A 23,774-nucleotide genomic window follows, 5' to 3' on the forward strand; every position below is an offset into this window, starting at 1 on the left:
AACTCATAAACAAAGTAGCAAAGTCAAAAAGTCATGCAGGAGTACACAATGGTGACTGCAAAGGAAGATCAACAGACAGCAAGACAAAGACTAAAGTAAAGGATTGGACTATTCATACACTTGAGGTAACAAGAGAGCTGAATGAAAGAGGGTAACAACACAAGAGTGATCACACAGGTGAAGACAATCAACGACAATGGGTCAGGAGGGGAAGTTAAACTAAAAGTTTAACACAGGAAAGAGATGATCACCAAAGTAAAACAGAAAATGAATAACAGCGAAACAGGGAAATGCCAACACTGAAACACCGAGGGGACTAATAAAATATCATAAATACAAACTACAAAACTAGAATTAAAATATCACCAGAAGTGTTTCCTTACAATCCGAAGGAATGACTGAAAATTAAAGTTTAGCAATAAACAAAATAAAGAATGAAAAAACCCTGGAATGATCAAACTGAGAGTACCTCCAAAAACAAACAAGGATCCTAAACTTAAAAATTACTCAAAACCCTGAGACCAGCTGAAAAGACCGGCCCGGGGGGTAACGACATTCGTGGTAGATATGTCCAGCTGTTTCTATTCTTTCATTTGCATGATGTTAGTGAGAACTTACACAACAAAGTAAGTAAAAACGTAAGACCAGGCCCTCATCGCATCAATGTTACCAAATACCACTGTGAATGCTACACTGATATTCTAAACAGTTGGATTTGCCAACATAATCTAATAACGATGTCATAGTTATATCAGTAAAATGCATAGTATTTATGTTTGATATTAATGCAGAAAAGTCTCCATGTACTCTGGTTATTCTGCAGTTACAGAGCAGTATTATTGCAGTCTTACCAGACTTAGCAAGAAACGCAATGTTGGCATTACATATGTGTTTGTATCACTGCGATATCCCTAATATTGTTATGTTGGGCCACATGAGGGACAGCTCCTCCTATCTGGTGTTCTAACCTGCTTTATGAAGAGCAGCCAATCAGAAGATGGATTATGTTGAACTGGCAACCAATGCAAAGGCCACTCTAGCTGAGTCCAAGAATAAAAAAAGTGGTGGAAATGAGCGTAACAGGTCGTCTTTAACTGAAAGAAAGCACCAGTTGTGTTTCATGTTAATATTTGAAGGAAACGGTTTCCAGGGCCTAATCCGTGGATCGACTTCCTCCGAGGCGTGGACGTCTATCAGCAGAGAATGTACCTTCACCTGTAACACAGTCAAATATATTCTCAAGTAATATTCAAGCATGCCATTCAGCGTGTTAGTACGAGCTCGGGAGCAGCTTGGGAGAACAAGAAAACAGAGACTGCTTTAGATTGTCTTCCCAAAGTGACTCAACTTTATTCACAAGTACAACAGTTTATATAGAGGGTAAAATTCATGAGACAGCAGATTTATCAGTTTAAACCAGTACAGACCAAGATAAGGCAGTGTCTTCCTGCCCATGGGTGAAGAAGCATCCTTTGTGTAGTGTATCAGTTCAGCTACAATTGTGATTATCTCAGCGACATATTTTCAAGGCACAAAACGAAGAGTTCTTACATTAGTGAAATCTGAAACAAACCATTTGGCCTCAACAGGCGTCTCCTAAAAGATTAAGAAACTAATGTAGCTGAGGGAGTGATCTCTGTGGTATTTCAACCTTGTACCAGCCTGTGATTCTCACACATCAATTCTTGGGTCAAAGAGAAAAATAACTAAAACAAAGGGGCCTTATTGAATGACAGAGTTTTCCTGCATAATGTCACTATAAAACAATATCCAGTAAATGCTACCATGGTACTAAAATACCTAACAATATTGTTTACAGTGCAGTTCTGTCATTGTGTGCCACAGAGTAGAGCTGCGCTGTGATCTTTTTTTTATCGACGTACTAGCTCTCTCTTCTCTCTGCGCATCAGCAGCACACTACTGTACAAACAGGGACTTTCTCTGTGTTGTGTAGTGTGTTGCCATGGCTACCAAAAGGAGATTCCTGACCTAGTACTCTCCTCAGCACCGCTATTCATTGGCCTCTTTCTCTAACCCAGATGTCACAGCTTTCATAAAGGTTTTGTATCAAAGTTTTCTTTATTTCTTTGTGTTTCTGTCTGGATCGTGCAATGCATAACGTCAATGCACCATTAGATTCATTAATAGATACTTTTCTTTCCCTCTCAGTTGGAGCAGGCATGCTGTGCTCATGGGACTCTCTCTTCATTACAGTCTCATCCCTAAACACACAGCTCGCTGACGCAAAGCTTGCTCCGGTGTAGGCGAGAGTGTTTTTATATGCCTGTGTACCATCATGACCGGTTTTCAGGCGGCTGCGTTGCTGTGTGCTCTCGTGCTTTTTTGTCTGCTGTGTGAGGTTGTGTGAGTGGATGCTGGTGAAGAGACACTGCAGCTTCCCCCTATTTTTATAGAGTTATCCTGCTGCTAACACCCTTTTTATGTGCCCTCATCTCAGCATGTTATCCATCACAATCAGAGCCTCTGCACCATGACGTCAGCTTGTCTTCAGATTGTATTATTGTCCTCTGCTTTAGTGCTCTTGGTTTGCTCGTGATCACCTAATGCGAGGGACTTTCTGTGGGTGTGGTTTGATGACAGAGCATGTTGCCGAGGCTCAGCGGAGGTAGTTTAGCGGGTTAACGACTCATCTGCAGGAGCAGACAGATGCTGTCAGCCCAGGGGTTTAATGAAGACTGCAGTTTCTCCTCTGAGTGTGCGTTGACCTGCAGTGTTCCTGCAGCACCATCTTCACCTTCCCCACAGTCTGCCAGGGAGCAAGGACACTGCTTTAACGGCATTCTGGGCCAAATTGATTGCTTTTAGATAAATGGATCCAAATCTGATTTAGAGTTTGTCAAAAAGCCAGAAATGACAAGTAAAAAGGAGCATGAAGAATGACTTCTGATCAAAACGGGTTTTGGCCACAGCTGCTGATGCAGGATAAGATTCGCTGGTAATTTATGACTTTAATTTTTCCCACTTTTCTGAGATGATAAATTCAAAATATCCACGTATTGTGCAGTAATGAGATTATCCTCAGTTGCATCTGTAAATCCATGGCATTGATTACAGAGTGTAGCTAGAACCAGCTGAGTTGTAGTCTCATTAGATGATCAGATTTAAAAAAAAAAGAACTGGAGCTGGCATTTCGGTGTCCTGCGATGTTTATCCAATTTAATAATCTTTTAATTTCTATTCCATGATAATGCAGAGCTGTGTGATATTTGGAAATGTTTGTTTTAATATAAAGCCCCTGAAATTTTCATTTCTGTTGATTAGAAATGGCACATTAAAGAAGAAAAGTTGTGAAAATATCCAATCACACTCTGAAAATTATGGATAAAAAGCCAGTTGTGACATCATTGTAGTATTGTAAAGAAATGAATTGAGTTTCATTCATTTATGTTTCCTTAATGACTGACTTCAAAGATTCTTTCTAGAGGCATCACAAGCAATACCACATTGCGCATCTAAATTTGGACAATTAGCATAAAAGATTATAATGTGTGAAGCACATTTACAGATATATAATGTTTAACATAAAGGTCAAGAGTGGATTAGTGGTAAATCAGAGCTGTAGTCATTTTAAATAACTATATTATAATTTTATAATTATTAATACTTTTGGAAATTATATTAATTCTTTGTTTTTCTACACTATATTTTACACTATGTATTTATAGTTTATTGTGGTTTTATATATGTTGATTTATGTTATGAATGTTGTAAAATGTGAATGTAAAAGCCCAACAAGGGACAAGGGTCGTGAATTAGCAACAGTTATAAACCCATCGTGCAGCACATTGGTTTCATGTGCCGTAGTGGAACTACGTTAAACTGCATTTTAATTAAATAAATAGAATTAGAATTAACCCAATATAAAGCCTTTTTAAGTTTACTTAAAGCTAAATCAACTTAGATGAAGAAGATCAATCAAAGTGCTTGTCAGATTTTAGATCATTCAGATCAGCTTATCAATTGTAAATGCTTGTTTTAAAGCAATGCATTATTTGACTTATTTACTCCTTATACAAAGCAATCTGTTAAAGTACCACTGCAGCAGTTTCAGTGAAAACCAGTGCAAAGAGTACTGGATGGTGATTCTGCACAGGAAAACAGGCTGCTTTTTCTTTATGTGCTGGCTGATCTTTGCTTTTGTAACCTACACTGCTTCTGGTGATGGCACAGGCTTGGCAAAAGCAACCCTCCCGGTAACAGTTTCTGTCCCTGGTAGGTTTGTGCCTTTTCAGGTGCTGTGGTCAGGTGTACTTGGTTTAAATCTATACACAGTGTTCTTTTTGACTGGCAGTTCGTGGTTGATTTACAATAACATGGTTCACAACATTGCTGGAAACATTGTTACCTTGAAAGAATTTTTTCATTTCTCTCACTTTAAAAATGGTATTTTCACTTCCCTTTGTTCTTATTACTAAAAGACTGATATAAAACAACTCTCTCTTCTCTACAGACCTACATTGCTAGAAACCCCAAAGTGAACGTCCAGGTGACGTTCAATAAACTCACCCAGCAAATTTTGCAGCTATTTTCTTAACCAAGGCTAGAATTCAAGAATAGGAAATCAGTTACAAATAAAGATGCTTATTACATAAGCTCACGTACTGATGGATGTATCTCTGTGTTCAGTAGATTATCGTATCTATGATTTTTCTTTTTTTAAACATTTTTTTAATATATTATTAGAAAGAAAAGAAAAATCACAAACAGAAATTAATAATTAGTAAGGACTGGTTCCCAACTTTACTTTATAAATCTAGTCTGCATATATGAATTATAGGCCTATGTACAGTTAACTCATAGTTGAAATGCTTCTTGAAGATATCATGATTCTTTGCAGACCAGCTTTTTTTTGGCTGATGCTGTTCTGTATCAATTCATCTGTTATATCAAAGCCACTTTCGGCTGCTTCCTTGTCACAAGAGCTCACCACAGCAGGTAGCTCCACATGTTTGATTTGGCAGATTTTTACGCCGGATACCCTTCCTGGCACAACCCCCGGGGGACTCATATCTCTTTCCCTCTGTTATGTCAAAATGTACAAATTTGGCTTGTGAGTTTATTTTTTCCAGTAATGACTGCTTTTGCTTTTTCACTCATGCACTGCAATGTTTTTCCCTTATTTCAGAAAATAGGTTATTTTATTTTATTTTTGAGCTGATATCTTCCCGATGGAGATACTGACTCTATCATAGAGGACGGTGAGAGTTAAGCATGTGTTATCAGCCTCCAGCTTTATCGCTTGTCACTTTAGTTTATTTTTCTGCTGTGGAAAAATCCAAAGCTGGCTCAAATACAACACCTGTCGTTTCACATTGCCTCAAAAAATGACTTAATGACAAAATGAAATGATTATATCCTGAGAAATTAAAAAAAAACCCACCTTTGAATATTCGTCAGAACTCTTTTACAAAGCAGTTGCATTTTTCTCATGAATTATGCAGCAGAAGCTCTTCTGGGGCTTCATTAGTACTTCATTCACCAAAATTTATAAGGCATAGTCATTAGGACTCCTCTGAAAGCACACTAGATCCTTGATGTTTAGTGTAACAAATTACACTTGATTATATGGATGACTCCTCTGCTAAACTTGAATCGGTTGCTCTGATAAGAGGTGATTTTTATTTATTTAATTATTTTTTGAGTGAGAGTGAGTTTTTGTTGCCTGCTTAAAGCTTCTATGCTCATCCTTCCTGTCTCCGCTCTCCTCTTCAGGGGCGTTGCACACGCGAGAACTGCAAATACCTGCACCCACCTCCGCACCTGAAAACCCAGCTGGAAATCAATGGGAGGAACAACCTGATCCAGCAGAAGGCCGCGGCAGCCATGTTGGCTCAGCAGATGCAGTTCATGCTGCCTGGAACACAACTGCAGCCCATAGTGAGCAGCCCATCCTAAACTATGACTCTACAGTAATGCAGTCAACAAAACACCGTGCCGTGTGCAAGATGTGCGCTAAACAGACAACAAGGAGTAGAATAATATTTCACTCTATCAATGCTGGTTATTTCTGTCCTCTTACATACATGAAAGAGGGAATAAAAAGAGCCTTTTTGTTTTTAAAAAGTGTTTGAAAGCCAAAGTTTCTTACTGTACAAGGAAAAATTTGCAGAATCTCAAGTGACATTGAAAGTCTTTTATGTATTCTGCCTGCTCAGCTTTTTTTTCATGCTTGTAGAAGTTGTTTAGGCAGCTACATTGTTCTTATTCCTGTAAAAAGCAGTGCTGGCAGTCAAGCACTTCAAGCCTCCTATTGAAAGCTCTGCGATAAATTGTCTCTTTCTTGTTCTCTTTCTTTCAGACAACATTCCCAGTGACACCCTCTCTGGCAACGAGTCCCAGCATGGCATTCAGTCCATATCTGAGCCACATGGGCCCAGCGATGGGTTTGATGCCTGAGCTGCTGCCCAGCACTCCCCTGCTCGTCCCCGGGAGTCCTACCGGTCTGGCAGCCATGGGAAATGGCACCTCCGCACAAAAACATGTGCGCACAGACAAGCTGGAGGTATGCAGCCAGCGTGCAGTTGTTGTGTTTCTATGTTTTGTGGAAAAACACTGAAAGGTGATTGTTGATCGGTGCTCCCACCTGCCCCGCCAGGTTTGCAGAGAATTCCAGCGCGGGAACTGCACGCGAGGTGAGAACGACTGCCGCTACGCTCACCCCCTGGAGGCGGGCATGGTGGACTGCAACGAGAACTCGGTCATTGTCTGCATGGACTATATTAAAGGCCGCTGCAGCCGAGACAAGTGCAAGTACTTCCACCCTCCAGCTCACCTGCAGGCCAGAATCAAGGCTGCACAGCACCAAGCCGGTCAAAACACCCCGTCCTCAGGCTTGGTGAGTCGTCCTCGACACTGTGTCTCTGTACTTTTTAACAAAAATAAGCATTAAAATATTCTCATGTTTTTCAGAAGAAAAACATGCGTGTAAGCCAACTGTCAAGCAAGCCAACCTCTGCCATACAGCTAAATCCATAATTTGTTGGACAGTTTTTGTTTTGTTGCTCTGTTTAATTAATAGCACTGCTGGGTTGAATCAAGATGTAATTGAAGTTTGGACTTTCAGCTTTCATTTCTAGGGGTTTTACAAAAAAATTGCATCAGCTCTTTGAGAATTACAGTTTTCAGCTTTGCCACCTCCATGCTGGCCTCCTGTCTTTTTGTCAGTGCCATCGTCTCCAAACCAAAGATCATATCCGGTCTCACTATCATCTCGTAAACCTCCCTTTTCACTGTTGCTGCCACAAATCACCCTGACACTCATCTCCACCCACTCCACTCTGCCTGCACTCTCTTCTTCACATCTTTTGTTTGCTGCTTGGGATGGTTGACCCCAGGTATTTAAACTCATCCACATTCACTACCTCTGCTCCTGGCAGCTTTATCTATTCCCCCCACAAAATAAAACTTCTAGAACTTTGCAGACTTTTTTGGGCCTTTTTGTTCTTTAGTGTAACCAGTGGTTTGCATTCTCTCAAGTTCATGACTTTGTTAAATGTTGGGAAGCTATTTTTCTTAATCGTGGAAATCGTTCTGTTATCATTTGGTGTTGCTGAGCTGGCCACTGTATTCCTTCTTTTTAAGAATGGATCAGGTTGTTGATTTTTCCAGTTTTTTTCTACGTCTCTTTGGGTCTTATATTTAAAATTAAAGTGAAGTTTTTTATGAAGTAACAAGGAAACAGGCCTCACCTGCTGATGACTGGGCTGGATTGGTACCAATCTGTTGTGGTCGAGAGAACTGAGCATAAAAACGTAGCTGTGGATTTACCGGTCTGTCTATGTTCCTGCACTCACCTGTGGTCACCTATGGTCACGAGCTCTGGGTAGGGACTAGACGAATGAGGTCAGAGATACAAGTGTCGGAAATGAGTTTCCTTTTGAAGGATGACTGGGCTCTCCTTTAGAGATAAGATAAAGAGCTGAGTCATTCAAGATGATCTCAGAGTAGAAGTGTTGCTCCTCCACCTCGAAAGGAGTCAGTTGAGGAGGTTTGGGTATCTGACTAGGATGCCTCCTTTTGAATGATTTAATGTCCTACCAGAAGGAGGCCCGGGGCAGACCGAGGACCCGCTGGAGATATTACATATCTCGGCTGGCTTGGGAAAGACTTAGTGTCCCCCTGGATGAGCTGGAAGTGTTGCCTAGGGTAATGGAAGTCCAGGTTTGTCTGTTTAGACTCCTACCCCCGTGACGTGAACCCAGATAAGCAGTATAAAATGGATGGATGGTATCTGATCTTCAATCACATCTCGATTGTTTGATTTAAAATCGACTGTAGTTGTTTATACAAAACTACAAATTATAGACCCAACTGTATCTGCTGTTTAACAGCATTTCACAAAATAGTTTGTTATTCTATGTTATTCTCTTGATTTGTGTTCCTGAAGCTACAATTTTCAGTTTATCAGGTTCTTGAAGATTATTTGAGTACAACAGTTGCTGCTTCTTCTAAAGCTTCCCTGCCAAAGATTCTTGACAGCATATGTGCTCCACACACAAAACACTTATCACTGAAATTAGTGTCCAAGTTGCAGTAAAAAACAGGACAATTCATGTCACGTCAAGTCCAGGCTGTATTACCAGCAGCAGATTTTCCTTTCCAGTGCTATATTGTTCAATGATACAATGTAAGATCATAATATCCTGCTTCAGATAGGATGATCTGGTCTAAACGGTTTGTTTTTTAGCACATTAACTGCTTCTATCGTATCGTTCACTATTTTGAGTGAAGCTGCCTGTAATGACTAACGCCATCGATGTGAGTAATCTATAGTTACTGAAAGAAGATACAAATCATTAAAGTGAAAGAACTTAGAAAGATCATTTCTAGGTAATTTGGTTTTGGTTTTAGCTTGTAACATTGTTTTAACTTCAGTAAAGAAGGGGATTGCTGCTGTGTTACTTCTGTAGATCAGGTGGGGTCATTCAAACATACTCCTGCTTCAGCCACATCCCACATTAATGGCCTGTGTGTTAAGGTTTTATACCTATATATCCTGGTTATCTTCCATAGCATTTTTATGGTTCAGCACCAGCCCCATTAGAAGATGAAATGATAGAAGCCCCATTTTGCTCTTGGCCTGACCTCTGGGCTGTCCTTACATCACTTCAGTTAATCTTAGATACTGCAGTGCCCTCTTGTGGTGGTAAAAAGCATCCATGTAATCTTAATGGTAAAGTTTATATTCACCCTGAGATGACACCAGATTAATCTACTTTTGTTTTTTTTGTTCCAGGGAGAGTGTTTTCTGTACACCCATCACTACCTGTGTTGAAAGATAACCACTGCTTTCATTCATATCCTTCTCTTCATGGCCAGGGTCTGCCCCCGGGGGCCATGCAGCCGCTACCAAAGAGGCCTGTCTTAGAGAAGAGCAACGGAGCTGCTGCCACCGTCTTCAATCCCAGCATGTTCCACTACCAGCAAGCCCTGGCTAACATGCAGCTCCAGCAACCAGCCTTTATCCCCACTGGTGAGTCTCTGGAAACCTTAGCAACACCAGTAGGAGGTCCCTTGAATTCATACACCCTCAAACCTTGAATCCAAGAAGTGGCCTGTGCACACAAACACAAAGGTGGAGAACTGTAGGACGAAGAAGTTGCTGTGTCTGTTCAGGGCTTCTGTGCTGTGTGACGCTTCTCTTCTGTTCCACTGTCTGTTGTGTTGCTTGATTCGGATTCACTCTTGCTTGGCTTGTGATGAGGCCATAGAGTCAGAGGACACAGCTTAAAGAGACAAACACATTAAAGGCCTAAACCACAAAGCCGGATTAGGTTTTTAGCAAGGTTCAGGTTTAACTTAGAGTTTTGAGTCACAAAGGTGGTTCATTAGTCACTATGGCAGCTAAAGCTGCAAACCTAACCTGCACGTAGGAAACAACCGCCTAGTCACTAACCAATTCTCAGGAAAATGCCATCATCAGTCCTGGAAAAACAGGTGGACCTTAATATCCAGATAGGAGAAGGTCGTGCTTTAGAGAAATATAGATCCTTAAGAGCAACGTTAATGCTCATTTTTATCTAGCAAGCAGTTTTAAAGCCATTTTATTTATTTTCATTTGTTCTGCAAGGCTTAAAATCATGTCTGATCCTAAAACTGAACACTTAATACTCGTTATTACTGACTGTTCATAAAATCTGCACACCTACTGGTTTCAATTCAGTTTTTTAATTGTTCTGTCCTTGCTCTCAGACGGTTTTACACAGCCGGGGCTGCAGCTCAAAGAATAAGGTTACAAGTGTCTTGTGCAGATTTCTGAATATGTCAGATCCTATTGAGCCTTAATGATTGAGCTTTGATAATGACAAGTCAGTTAACCTAAACATTTTCTATTGTAGCATTTTTTCCAGTCTTTTGTAGCTTTGTCTTCCTTTGTAAAATCAGCTGTTCTGCTGCCATGTTTGTGATTGGTCAGATGCTGCCAACACCACCTCTTTCATGTGAACCGGCTCCAAGATAGATTGAGGACACCCCGGGTTTACTGGTGGAGTTGATAATCACCTTCAGCTTGACTGCTGATTGTTACGTTCTCCAGGAAGTCTGGAGGGAATGCGGGGAAGTAAAAATAAAAGTGTCTGCACCAAGGAAGCAAATTTGGCACTAAAATAAAGGTTTTTAATTACAATTAAACTGAGACGACAAAGCTACTATCACCAACTAAACAGGGAAGCATAGCAAAACCTAGACGTTTGACCAATAGGATAGTACATGTGCACATACACACTTGGCATGCAGTTTTTATTCCTCGATACTTGAATGCCATTTTCTTCACTACAGCATTTAGAGATTTGAGGTGTTTGCACTTTTACTTTACCAGCAGCTTGCATCAGTGTGTTTTTGTGCGCCGGTACACATTGTGCACTAACTCCATGCTGCTTGCTTGTGCTACCTGCTCTAACCTGAACCTGTGGGCACACCTTTGTCTGCTCTCTCGTCTTAACTTTCGCTGTCATCTGTTTCTTGTTTTATGTACGTGTTTGTACAAAATGTGACCAGCCGTAGGATTGGTGTGTTAATCAGAGGCCTGCACGACCATACAGGTGACCATGTTTCGCCCAGTTAACTATAAATTGTGTAGTTCGTACATGTGCAGTAGAATTGATTAGCAGGGATTCAAGTTCATGCTTCTTGTGTTTTATGTGAAACGGTTTTCCTTTAGGGGAATGAAATTTCAAAAGCAGACAGACCTAAACCTGGAAGTGTTACATGGACGATGACTTTCTATTTGCAGCATAGTTCATGGACTATGCGTTATTTAATCAAAACCAAACTACTGGATGACCTGACAATGAGAACCGACTATTCTCCGTTGCTGAAGTCGAACACTGATTTTCTCCATCCAGTTTAACAAACAAGTCTTAAGTGCAAGTGTTTAATCATTTAAGCATTTGGATTTACATGAACTGTGCCAGCTCCGGTAGCTCAGACTGCTGGGAAAGCAGGGAGTGGAAAAAAACCTCATCAGCTTCCTGTCAGTGTCTGTACTCACAGATTAAGGGACCTCCTTTTTTTGCTCACCACACAAGGACCCCACCTGCACCACCCTCCTTAGAGCTTCCAGAAGCTCACTTCAGGGCTGAAGTGAAGTGCCAGCTGGTTTAGAGGAAGGTTTTACAGATTTTCTTTTAAATGCACGAAACAAATGTTCACTAAACTGATGTCAGAAATATCAGAATATTGTAGTTTAACCATGGAGGATTAGACTATGTCTGAGGTCAATGCTGTTCAGGATTACATAACCGTGGAACAGCAGCAGACTGATGCAGGGTTTCTATTCAGATAGTTTAGGGATACCAACAGTGATGAGAAGCACAGATACACGATTCACTCGGTCAGTCCATCTGAACTAAAAATCTGGTAGATTAGAATCACAAAAAGTTGCAGAAGATGTTTAGTCATGCATACGTCTGCGTGTGTGTGTTTCCTAACTTCAGTTCCACCTTTATTACATTTCCCAGTGCTACATACTGATATTAGGACGTAAATTTAATACATTTGGAGAATAATTTTGACATAAAAGAAAAAAAGAAGCAAAATATTTTCATGTGTCTTTGCTGTTATAAATTGCAGTAAAATACTTTTTCAGGATGGTCCGAGTCCCTCTCTGGTTTTGTTTTTGGGGATTTCTTTTGCTGAATTTTGTCCACTTTAGTTTCCAGCCTAAAGCAGACTGCATTTCTATAACGGTGGGAAACTTTGTGCTTTTGCTTACCTCACTTGAAAATATAAAAAAAAAAATTAAGCAGAAGAGGTAGTCTCACTTTAGTGCAATATATGGGTCAATACATGGGTATGGTTGCATGAAAAATTAATCAGAGCCTTCCACACGATCCCCTCAGAATGAGCTGGGGGTTTTTTCTTTACATGCAGTAAAGATATCGAGATTTTGGTTTGGATATCAGATCGATTTGATACCCTTTTTAACAATCCTTAAATGTCCTAAAAATGTTGTAGTGCCAAGCTCAGGGAAGCATGGGGAAATGGAATGAATTAAAAAGGGTCATATTTCAACCTGCACAGCATAGATCTTTAATGGCTTTAAAAAACAAGAATTTGTTGCACAAGTTTGAATTTATTGGGGATTTGCTCTAATCCACACAGGTAAACAGACACTCTCAGTTATATACACATAACAAACCCACTGATATTTTGGTTAAATATTCCTTAACAGATTCCACCTCAACCAAATGCTTTTAGCAGTCATCAACAAGCAGGTGTAGCTCTGTGTTGGGCAATCCAGTGAGTGAGCAAAGAGAAGCTACCAGCCCAAAATGACCACAATGATGAGTGTATGAAAACTTCTGACTACTACATTTCTCACAATGCAACCAAAAAAACATAATTTCATTATATCCTTCCTACTTGCTAAATGTACAAATAGAACATAAAAGCAATAACAGTGTTTGGTGTCCCTACTCTTCATGTATGACGACATTAATCCCAGTGTATACATCCTCACAGTCCTCAGTCGAGCTATAATTAAGAAGCTGGGGTGAAAACACCAGTTTGAGTGTCACAGTGCCGATCTATTGTATAATGAATCCACAAGTGGATGTTGTCACTGTCCTGCATCCTGCCATAGATTGCAGAAGTGCACATCCTGTCCAGGGTGACAGGTCAAGGAAAACACAACAATCAAGTAACTGATCATGCCGGAGACAATACAAAGTCAATATAAAAAAACCCTTTTAAAGTTACATTGATAAAAGTGCAATTAAAAGCAACATATTAGATTAAATGTGACAAATTCAGTTCTTGTTTATGCTGAAAAGCTTCAGCTCAAGGTATGAATCAACTATATGTTTCTGTGGAGCAGTGAGACGATGACCTTATCGCCTCTGGGTGTGAGAGATGCTTTCTAATGTTGCTGCAGAGCCACAGCTGTGCTGTGTATGATGATGGACAATAGCACAGTGCATGTTTTGTGTACATATTTCAGGCTTATGTTCATATATGTGAGTTTGGTTGGTCTGACACACACCAATTGAGAATCTTAATAGTATTATACATCTTAGACAAGATGTGTGCTGTTTTCAGACTTGTTGGTCTTTGCAAGTAGTCAACTAAACTTTGATTTGTTCCAGTGCCTTTTGTTTAGTTAGTAATAATAATAATAATAATAATAATAATAAAAAGCGACTCAAATGAGGATAAAAATGGACCAGTACTTTCAGTCTTTAGCACCTTCAGCTCAGGACTTCAGAGCAACGATAAAATATGATTGCCATTAAATCACTAAATTCTCAGGATTTCTCTTCCATTGTAATCGAAAGGAATAAAAGTATTTCTTATGGATCATTTGCTCTTTCCATACACATGCTCCGTCCATTCAATACAATTATCAGATACTCCAGTCTGATTAGATTGTATGACTGTGTATTGCTTTGTTTGTTTAACTGCCATTTTGTTGGTGAGCAATTAATTTTTTTTTATTTTGTATCCTGTCAGCTATTTAAATATGTATTTTTTTCTCCTTTTATCTCTGATTTTGTTTGCATGTGTCCTGGTACTTGTTCAAATTCATCCTGGCAATATCACTTGACTTGTGCCATGACTTTTGATCCTACACATTTTGCCATGGTAACCATATCATTCCTGTTCCCCCTCCCTTCCCCTCCCCTCCCCTTCCCTCCTCCCCGCCCATATCCTCGTCCTCTGTCTTTCGTCTGACTCGCCCGAATAAAAGTTCCCATGATGCACGGTGCCACCACCTCCACTGTTTCGTCGGCCTCGACCCCAGTCACCAATGTTCCTTTCGCTGAATCTGCCGCCTCGAATCAGGTTTGCTCTTTCATTTCAGTCCTCTTTTGATTTTAGCTCTGTAGGATCTCAGTCCTTTTCACTGTCTGCCCGTAGTGTCACGTGTTATCTTCACATTTCATCTCTCCTCACGTTTCTGTTTCTTATGATGCGAGCAAATGAAAACAACTCGTTTTGAGAGGAATCTTGAAATTGACAACTGTTTTCATCTGAGTGTCTTTGTTTGGTGTTGAATCACATCATGTCTGTCTCAGTCGTTACTGTGTGCAGTATGTGGCCTGGCATTAAAGCATGCCAGCTCTCATCTCTGTTAAAAAATATATATCATATAAAAATAAATGTTTGCAGCCAAACAGTTACTTAATTTGCTTGGATACAACCTACCAGTCAAATGATTTAGGGCACCCTCATTATTTAAATTTCTAATAAACTTGAATGGTACGAAGGTCAGCAGGTCACCAGCAAAGGAAAAAGGAAAAGAAAAATGTGTAAATTTATTAAAAAATAAGTCTAAGTTTAAGAAAACTGGTTGAACTACAGCTTTCCTGCAGCTCTGGAAGTTAATAAATTCACCCGTAAGTGTCCCAACTTTTCTCAAATACTAGAAACCCTTGGTCTGTACAGGAACAATCTACACCCTCTGATGCACCGTTGGCCCTGAAAATCCTGAACTGTGAAAAATGGCCAGAAATGTTTTATTCTTTTTGAAACTGGAGCGTTTATTGAACCTTCTGACAAATTAAAAAAGAAAATAAATATCAATTTGCTATATGTGGTATGTTTTATTGCTTAAAACATTTTGTTTTTGAGAGAGAATAAAACAACACTGACGATGCAGACATTTCAAAAACTCACAAAAACTTGTGTATCAAATATAATACAGAGTTGAAGCAATCTGGGTCTGCAGTTTATCCCACAGCAGCACAAAGACCTGAAATTTCTGAAGAAACAAACTGGACAGAGAGTTTAACTTCGATTAACCAGACAGGTCAACCCGCAAGTGCATTGATGTGTGCGCCACTGTGGAAAGACCGGTACAACACAGACGTTACAAGAGATATGTGACAAAAAAAAATCCACAACACAAAAAGATGAAAAATGCTTGTTAAACCTTAATTTTGGCACAAAATTTTAAGCAGTTTTTTTTATCAAATTTGCCTCTTCATTCTTTATGTGTGTTTTCTTTTATGTCCCAGTGATCACTGAAATTAAAGCCCAGAGCCCACCTAACAAGTGAAGGAGTCCCGGTTTGATCCCAGGAGGAGATCCAGATCCCTTTGGGGCTGCATCAGGAAGGGGATCCAGAGTAGAAAATCTGCCAAATTAAAGCTACCTGCTGTGGTGACCTCTCGTGAATAAGGAAACAACTGAAAGTGGCCACAGTGCTTCACAAATTTGTTAGACCACCTGACAAAACACCAAAAAAAAGCACAAATATTTTAGAAATCTGTCAAAAACTTGCTTAAAACTAAAAATTATGTTTTTATTTATTTGGCAAACAACAAACTGAATTCACGTTTTTATTCCCGAATTTGAGCCAGCACACTTAATCAAGCGTTAGATAGCATTCAACCACCAAAACTAGTAAATAGCTGTAATTTACCATCTCGATCAAAAAACAATAATGTGCTTTACTAATTCTTTCTGTTTTTTTGTAAAGCAGTAAATTTGATATTTTAGCAATAAAAACATCACTTTGATTTAAGAGCTTGCACAAACTGAAGGATTAACCATTACCATTATTTACTCAGAGTGCACTGAGATATTACACAATGTAATTTCCCTTAATATGTATAAAAATGAGAGCGCTCTAAAATCCTTTGACTGGTGGTGTTTGCTGCTTTTGTTGTTTACTTACAGCTAAAACAGAAGTCCGTTTGCTTTGATTTTTACGAAACATGATGGGGATTTTTAATTTCAAAACCAGCAGGAAAAAATGTTTCACATTTAAGATGAAATCACATGTGGCTCGACTCTACTATGCAGCTTTAATGGAATTTACCTGAAATGAACTAAATTTGCATTCTTTCGGTTTACCAGCATCATACCAGTCCATGATTTTGAACTAACCTGCTGCTACTATGGATGAGTGCATAACTAGTCGACTAGGTATCACAGATTTTGTAAACTTTCCTTCCTGAGATGTTACACCCAACCCTCTCTCTTTTTGACGTGAAGATTCAAACAAGCAAAGGTGTAAAGTGAGGTGATAACACACATTCAGCATTAACATCTATAAAAACAACCTCAGTGCTAACTTGACTATTTGCTTTGCCCATAATTTTAAAAGATCATTATAATTAAGCACAGATATCAGTATAAAATAATCTGCTACAGAGGTTTGCCTGCATATGTTTGTGTCTGTAAGAACTCACAGCTCCTCCTCCTCCTCTTCCCCCCCTCTCTCTCTTCCAGTAGACCCCTCGGAGCTTCTGACTTCAGATCCGGTGGAGCTCCAGTGCATTCCCATGGAAACCCATTTCTGCCCCGTCCCCAAACTGCTGGTGGCAGCTCCTGTGGCACTAAACTCAGTAAGCCTTTCCCGAAACCCCAGTTAAAGTCCCATAAACCCCGAGCACTGCAGCAAACATGTGCCTCGCCCACAGTGCACACCGACTGATATCATGTTGTGAACGTAAGAGAGCTGCGATGGTTCATGCAATACAGACCTGGACGTATTACCGTTGCTTTAAAGCAGCCACCCTGATGCATACTGACTTGATCGGGGCGAGCAATAGAGCTCCCTCGTCCTTACAGCCATACATGCCCACACCTTAAAAGTGCAGCACATGTGCACACACATAAACACACACACACACACACATATATATTCAAGACTAAATGCCCTTTATGGGTCGGAGCCATCACATGAGGCCACCCAACACATTTGACTGTTCCAAAGTAAGAAACTCTGAGAAGTTCATTGTAGAAAATTCAGACGGACCAGCTGCCGGTCTCCAACCATGACGGGCTGTCAAAGTGAAAGAGTGTTTCATATCATGTCACGTTTACGTCTCAAGATGAGTGCAAATGTGACGTTTGTGTTGTACGACGTGTACCGCTCAGTCTGTCATCATGGTCTCATTTTGCCCGGTGATACGTCAGTAAGGGGTTGTTGTTCATTTGTTTGTGCCTTTGATTTTTTCTGCTCAGCTGCAGAGGAGACTTAGTGTCCCAAAAATTATTCAAAGAAGAATTAGTTACGTAAATAGAGTGTATTAGCCTGTAGCTGCTATTGGGATAAAGTCTACTGGTTACAGCAAATGCCTCTTAAAATGTATATTAGAGTTTCCTAAATGCAATGAATGATTCGCCCCCCCTGTTTTATTGAAAAATGTAGACTGGGTGAAAGTAACTTAGTATGTAATTACTTCTTATAAAGAAGATGGGATGAGGGATATCTTTAGGATGTGTTAAATAAACTGCCTTAAAGCAGCTGAGGTTATGTTCTCTATGTAAGGGCCCCTCTCTGTATAGTACTCTCCAGTAATAGACCAGACAGCTCCAATCATCAAAACTGATAAACCTGAGCTGTGAAGTTTCTTGAATCGTGATTTCCGATCAGTGATTGTGTTTCTTTTGTGATGGGTAACTGTGTAACGACTAAAAAAGGAAAGGTTCATCCTGTTTCCTCTGTGATTTGAAACCTGAACACTCTTTGAAACCGATTCTGTGTGTGTTCAGCTCGCCTGTAAATGCCACTTAAACTTTTACACCTGATGTCAGTTATTGCACAAGATGGAAGCGAGATCGGTTTCCTTTTGTTGTGCCTAAAGTCTGCGGTATATGCAAGGAACTGCCCGTTTAATGCAATATCTGGATAAATCCTCCAAATAAATGTTTCCCTCTCTAATGCAGAGATGTATTTCAAAAGGCTGTTTGTTTAATGTGGCTTTTGGACTAAATAAGTGGCACAAGATTTTTATGTTTTATGGTTCTGCAGGGAGAAAGCTTCGAACTTGAAAATGTCCTGTCTGACTTTAAAATGTCATGTCTTTCTACTGCTGTCCTGTTTGTCAAAAATGACGAGACTCTAAATATTCTTATAACCAGAATCAAGTTGTAGAAAAGGATGAACAATTCTCATGCTTGATGTCTGATGGTGAAAAAAAAATTGGGGGGGACTTTCAAGTGTGTAAGGAATTGCTTTGTAGGTGTATACAAAAAAATGAACTTAACAGCTTTGGAAACTGGGCTGAAATCACTTATATCCAAATTCAAATGTGCCTCTTTCAAGTCTCCTCAAACAAAACTGTCAGTACACTGTAAGACCAGACCAGTGCTCAAAGACAGATGTGTTATTTGGTACATTATTATAATATGAAATCACATTTGTATCAGTTTCTTCTCTGAGACAGCTGTGCTGTCTTACTGTCAATGTAAGGAAATAAATCAGAGAGTTGTGTGCATACATACGTGTGTCAGAAAAGACGATGGATCACATATTTGGTTAGATGTAAATGCTGCAGATATTACACATCTCCCATTGAACATTATTCATTTTAAATAATGTTAATGTGTCGTGAATGTATCTAATGCAAAAACTTTACACATGCCCTTCTAAAAGACAGGCATGCTGAAATGTAATGGTTCACTCTATATAGACTATTTCAGAGGTCACATACTGTAGGTACCATGATGAAACTGTGTTAAGACATATTAAAGTATGTGTATTGTTATATAGATTTATATTTAATGTTAATGGGTGGTGTGACTACTTTTAGAAATATCTTTCACTGTCAGAAAAGGTAGAGCAGACTGCTGTACTCTTTGAAGTACAAATGTACACAATTCAGGTACATTTCAGTACCATTTATTGCTAGTCAGTTTTTCTACCCCTACCCTCTGTAGTATCCAAAGCACTATAAACAAAGCATATTCTCATTAGGCAGAAAGTCAGCATGCTACCTTTTTTCTCACATGTATTTCCCTTGTCCCAGTACTGCAGCCCTGATTCTGTTAACTTTTGGTGTAGAAAGGCTTTGTGGAGACATAACTGTGCAGAAAACCCACCCAGCCAGAGCTGCAAGTTCAGCACCAGGTATAATCCTGGGATTAACCCTCATTTTGGGCGTGTAAAAGCTTTTCCCTCCTGACCACCTAAATGCCCCAAATGGCGTATTTGTGGCAGTTTAAGAAAAAGTACACATATCTGCTTACTTTTTTTTAAAGACAGAAGATCTGAGCTGCTCTTATGTTTCTGTGCTAATACTAAGCTGGAAAGAGCTGCTAGTTAACACAGAGAAAAGGCCAGCACACCTTAATAAACAGTTGTGCAAAAACAACCGCATTACACATCGTGACTGCTTGTGAACAGTGAGGTTGCCAGGCAACCAGCAATATAACCCAGATGGATTGTAAACTGTCCATGAAGAAATAATTACAGGAGGAAAACATCTATAAAACTACAGAGTGCCCTCTTTATATCCATTTTAAAGATTAAATGTGCAGTCTTGCATGGAAGGTGTTTACACCTTTTAGATAACTAAAAGTTAGCTTTTGGACAAACTGTGTAATGTTTGTAATAACTTAAGCCAACTTAAACAAGAATAGAGTGCCCTCTATAAGTGCGTTAACAGATATTATTGGATAATTTGTGCATCTGAAGTTGCTATTAAAGCACAAAAATGAGACAAAACAGTAGGTGGCTTTAGCTCTTATATAGTATATAAGTAAAGTTTATTTATAAAAGCACTTGTCACAGAAATGAAGTTATAAAGTGCTTGGCAAAAAATAGTGTAAAATAAATAAAAACTGTGAAAAATCACAATAAAATATAATAGAAAATGATAGACGTATAAGTAAATGTCATCTGCATAGAAACGATAAGAAACTTCTGAAAAACCCTGAATGATGCCAGCTGGCTCAGGATTGAGCCTCGCATTTATCTGAGCCTTGCAGATAAATAAGAAGAAGGTTAGTCAAATGGAAACCATAGGTCTACTAAGGAAAGTATCATGGTCGACAGTATCAGAGGCTGTGCTGAGGTCAAACAGACCGAGCAGAGAACAAATCCACAGATCCTCTACATCAGAAGCCATATGAAAGCATGTTGACTGAACAGCGAAAAGGTAGCCTAAAGTAAACGCTACTGAACTGGTCTACAAATATCAAGATGCATAACTATCTATTTCTGTGCTGTTTGTGTATTAAATAGCACATAATAAAAGCTAAAGCCAGTCTGTATTTTATCTCATGCAATGCTTTCATCCTAAAATGCTAAAACTGAGGTTTAAAATATCTATTTCAGTTTACATACTTTTAGAGGACACCTTATTTGTAATAACCTAATACCTGTTAATTTATCTGTGTAGCTCCACTTTGTATGGAAACAGGCTAGTGCCCCATACAGCTGATTTAAGCTTCATATTTACTATACAGACATAAGAGTGATATAAAATCTTGTGAATAAGTGTATCTCCCAAAATAGTTGAATAAAGTATTTTTTAAAGTATAGCTGACTTTTTATCTGCATGGTGGATCAAACAGTATGTAGGCTCATAGCTGTCTCTATGAACCTGATGATCAGAATGTCCAGACAGGTCCCTTTTTCTAAAGACTAGCTTCGTCCAGCCAATCCCCTCCTTAAGTGACCCTACCCCTATCATCAGTATGCCTTCACTGTCCAGCTGGAAAAACAGAATACTTGATTAATAAACTGTGCCTCTCGAGGGCATTTGAGGTTTTTAAATACATTTAAATGTATCTATTAAGGCTCAAGAGTGTATTAATTTGAGGATTGTGGAGCACCATGAGAAAAAAAAAATACAAACAATGTTTTTACCTCTTAATTTTGTTCCCTCATTCATTCTCTTGTACTTGATTACCTTTGGGCCTGGTTGTAATTTTTTTTCCCCACACGGTCCTGAATCATAACTGTTCAACGTGTGCAGAGCTCTGATCTTCGCTGTCCTGTGATCAGATCCTTCAGCATGTGGACACAGTTAACTCAGTCCTGAGAATACAAACAAAGGGCCTTAATCCTCGATCATATGTCACAGCTGTGTATGAAAATGTAATAAATGTAAGATTTTTTTTTCTGAAAAAAAAAAAAAAAAACGCGGCATGAAAATAATAATAACAATAATGACAACAAAAAAATCATTTATATGTAGTTAATAGTTTGTGTAGACCAATATGAAAAACATTATGATATGAAAATCATTTGTACACAATGATGGAGTCATTGTTAATGGTAATAGTTGCTGTTGCTATGGCAACAAAATGACAACATGGCTACCTTTTTATTATCCTAATAGTGATTTTTTTTCCACAATAATTGAGATGACATACAGCACTAACCTATCCGAAAAGGGAATGTCTAATTATTAGTTTGTCTTGTTGCAACGTGATTGAAAAAACTTTAATCCTTGTAATATCCAAAGGTCCTTAGGGGAGGTCAGCCATTTATTTTGTTTTGTTTATTTGACGTTCATTTTATATTTAGGTTTTTTCTTCTTGTACATGGTGTTTTTGAGAAATAGGAATGAACTCTGGCTTTTAGAGCAAACATCTGTCAGGGAGGTAAAGAGACCCTTGGACTAACTGGAAGATCTTTTTTTCTGTGGAGGCGAGCGGTTTTTGCCGTTTGCCTCCTACAGACCGAGAGATCTGGCTCAGGTTTTGGCCAAGAAGGTGGTCTCGAGGTCTCTTACTGCCCAGCTGTGCTGGGTGATGTCGATCCTCACTGAGGTGTATACGAATGTGTGATGTTCACCTTGTTTGCACTTATGTACATAACTATGTCAGAATACTCAAAATTTATTTTGAATAAATACAGATAAAAGAGTCAATTAAAAAAAATCTAATCAATATATTGTTAACGATATGTCTATTGTTTTCTTACATCTGCCCTTTTGTTTGTTGCTAGAGCCCTGTTCTTTGCTAAGCATGGCACTGCCTAGCTGTAAACTACAAATGATTTGCTTTATAAAGCTATTTTTTTTCAGTTCACTTCAGTTGATTGATCCTCTGTGGTTTAATAATATGCGACCCTGACATCAAACAGGAGAGGTGGATCATATGTAAGAACCTAATCTGAGCAGATGACATGCAGACACATTCCTCTCTCCAGTAAAGCACCGAAATAAAGCACAGAGTAGCTCCATCTGCAGGCTGGAAAAAAACAAAATAGGAGCCGATATTAAATCTGACCACAGAGGAACAGAGATTTAAATTCTCCTTCATCTCTGTCATTTTGTAATTTTTTTAAACTCTCCTGTTTCTTGTCATTAACCAAAACAACAATAAATCTGAATTCTCCTCAGGATTTTAGACTAAATTGCAAACAAACGGCTTTTCCAATATTTTCCTCTCCCAGCAGCAGCAGCATCCTCACATGACTCTGGTTCTGCTGATTTGAACATGTGATCCTCTTTATTTGCCCCCAAAGCCAGCGATTTTGTTGCCATGGCACTTCTCCTAGTGTTGAACTGACTGAGTCATCCTGGAGAATCGGTTCACAGCCCTCTGACTGTTGAATATTGACTTCAAAGAGTTTGTGAGCAGGGACGGGTCTCTGAACGACGTGTACCCACAACTCACCAAAGCGTCTCTACTGACTCACCAGCTCCCCTCATCATTGCTGTCCCAGTTTAAGTACATGCTGTGGGTTTTAAATCACTGTATTGTTACGATTCATTTTAGTTGTGATTGTGCCTTTAATGTGCAAACTGGACTTTTAGGTTCTACATCTCAATGACTAAAACCGCCACGTGAACTGAGCGTGTGCCAATCATATCAATTTAATTACATCCTCTGTTGAGTCCACAACTTATTTTTTAAATTGGGTACAATCGCCGACTGAACGACACCCCCGTGGAAGATGATGAGGGCCAAAGACTGTTCAGGACTAAGCCATAAAAAACTCTGACACTCTTGGGCAGACTTGAACGTGACTGCTGTTTCTTTGTTTCACTCTGTTTTCTGCTTGTGGTGCTTGTATGTGCTGCTGTGCTACATGCCAATATATTTTGCAGTGTATAGCTAATTATGAGTAAGTTACTGTGCCTATGATGAGTTCTGCAATTTCTGTTTGACCTTAAATAAAACACTTCATTGTGATCCTCTTGTGTGTTTTTTCTTTTTGTCTCTTTCATTGCAGACATACAAATACAGCAAAAGAAGTATACAAACCACAACGTACACCCTGAACATCTGGTAATGCCCCTAAATGTGCATATATGGCCTTAAAGGACCCCTTTATGCAACAACTGTTAATAACTAAGACTACAATAACACACATGCATCTCAGGGGCTTATCTGTATATAAAGTGTTTTGGCACCCAGGAAAGACCTTTTAACCTTTCACAAAAGAGAAATCAGGTCATTGGGATCAAGATGAAAATATTATGGGGTTAAATTTATTCAAGCATAGGGTATAGACACACTGGACAATTTGTTAGGTACACCTTGCCAGTACTGGGAACTGGAAACATTCCTCAGAAATGTTGTAGCCTCAAATCGTGGCCTCAGTTTCCTGTTCTTAGCTGACA

The 23,774-nt window shown here is 39.3% G+C and overlaps 1 protein-coding gene across 5 annotated transcripts in view; it reads left to right on the forward strand.

Annotated features, from left to right (window-relative positions):
• Positions 1-23,343, forward strand: part of mbnl3 (muscleblind-like splicing regulator 3) — a 37,649-nt gene extending 14,306 nt beyond the window's left edge. For 3 of the 5 annotated variants that reach the window (XM_012917671.4, XM_076874882.1, XM_012917670.4), the window contains 5 exons: positions 5,734-5,898; positions 6,320-6,523; positions 6,617-6,856; positions 9,340-9,493; positions 16,696-23,343. In XM_012917671.4, coding sequence (XP_012773125.1) covers positions 5,734-5,898; positions 6,320-6,523; positions 6,617-6,856; positions 9,340-9,493; positions 16,696-16,838 — 906 coding nt within the window. In that variant the 3' untranslated portion in view covers positions 16,839-23,343. Of the gene's footprint in view, positions 1-5,733; positions 5,899-6,319; positions 6,524-6,616; positions 6,857-9,339; positions 9,494-14,206; positions 14,302-16,695 lie in introns of all 5 variants that reach the window. The other 2 variants (XM_012917674.5, XM_012917675.3) reach the window with 2 other exon arrangements.
• The last annotated feature ends 431 nt before the right edge of the window (positions 23,344-23,774 follow it).

Source organism: Maylandia zebra, linkage group LG2, assembly GCF_041146795.1.
Source record: "Maylandia zebra isolate NMK-2024a linkage group LG2, Mzebra_GT3a, whole genome shotgun sequence".
NCBI lineage: Eukaryota > Metazoa > Chordata > Actinopteri > Cichliformes > Cichlidae > Maylandia > Maylandia zebra.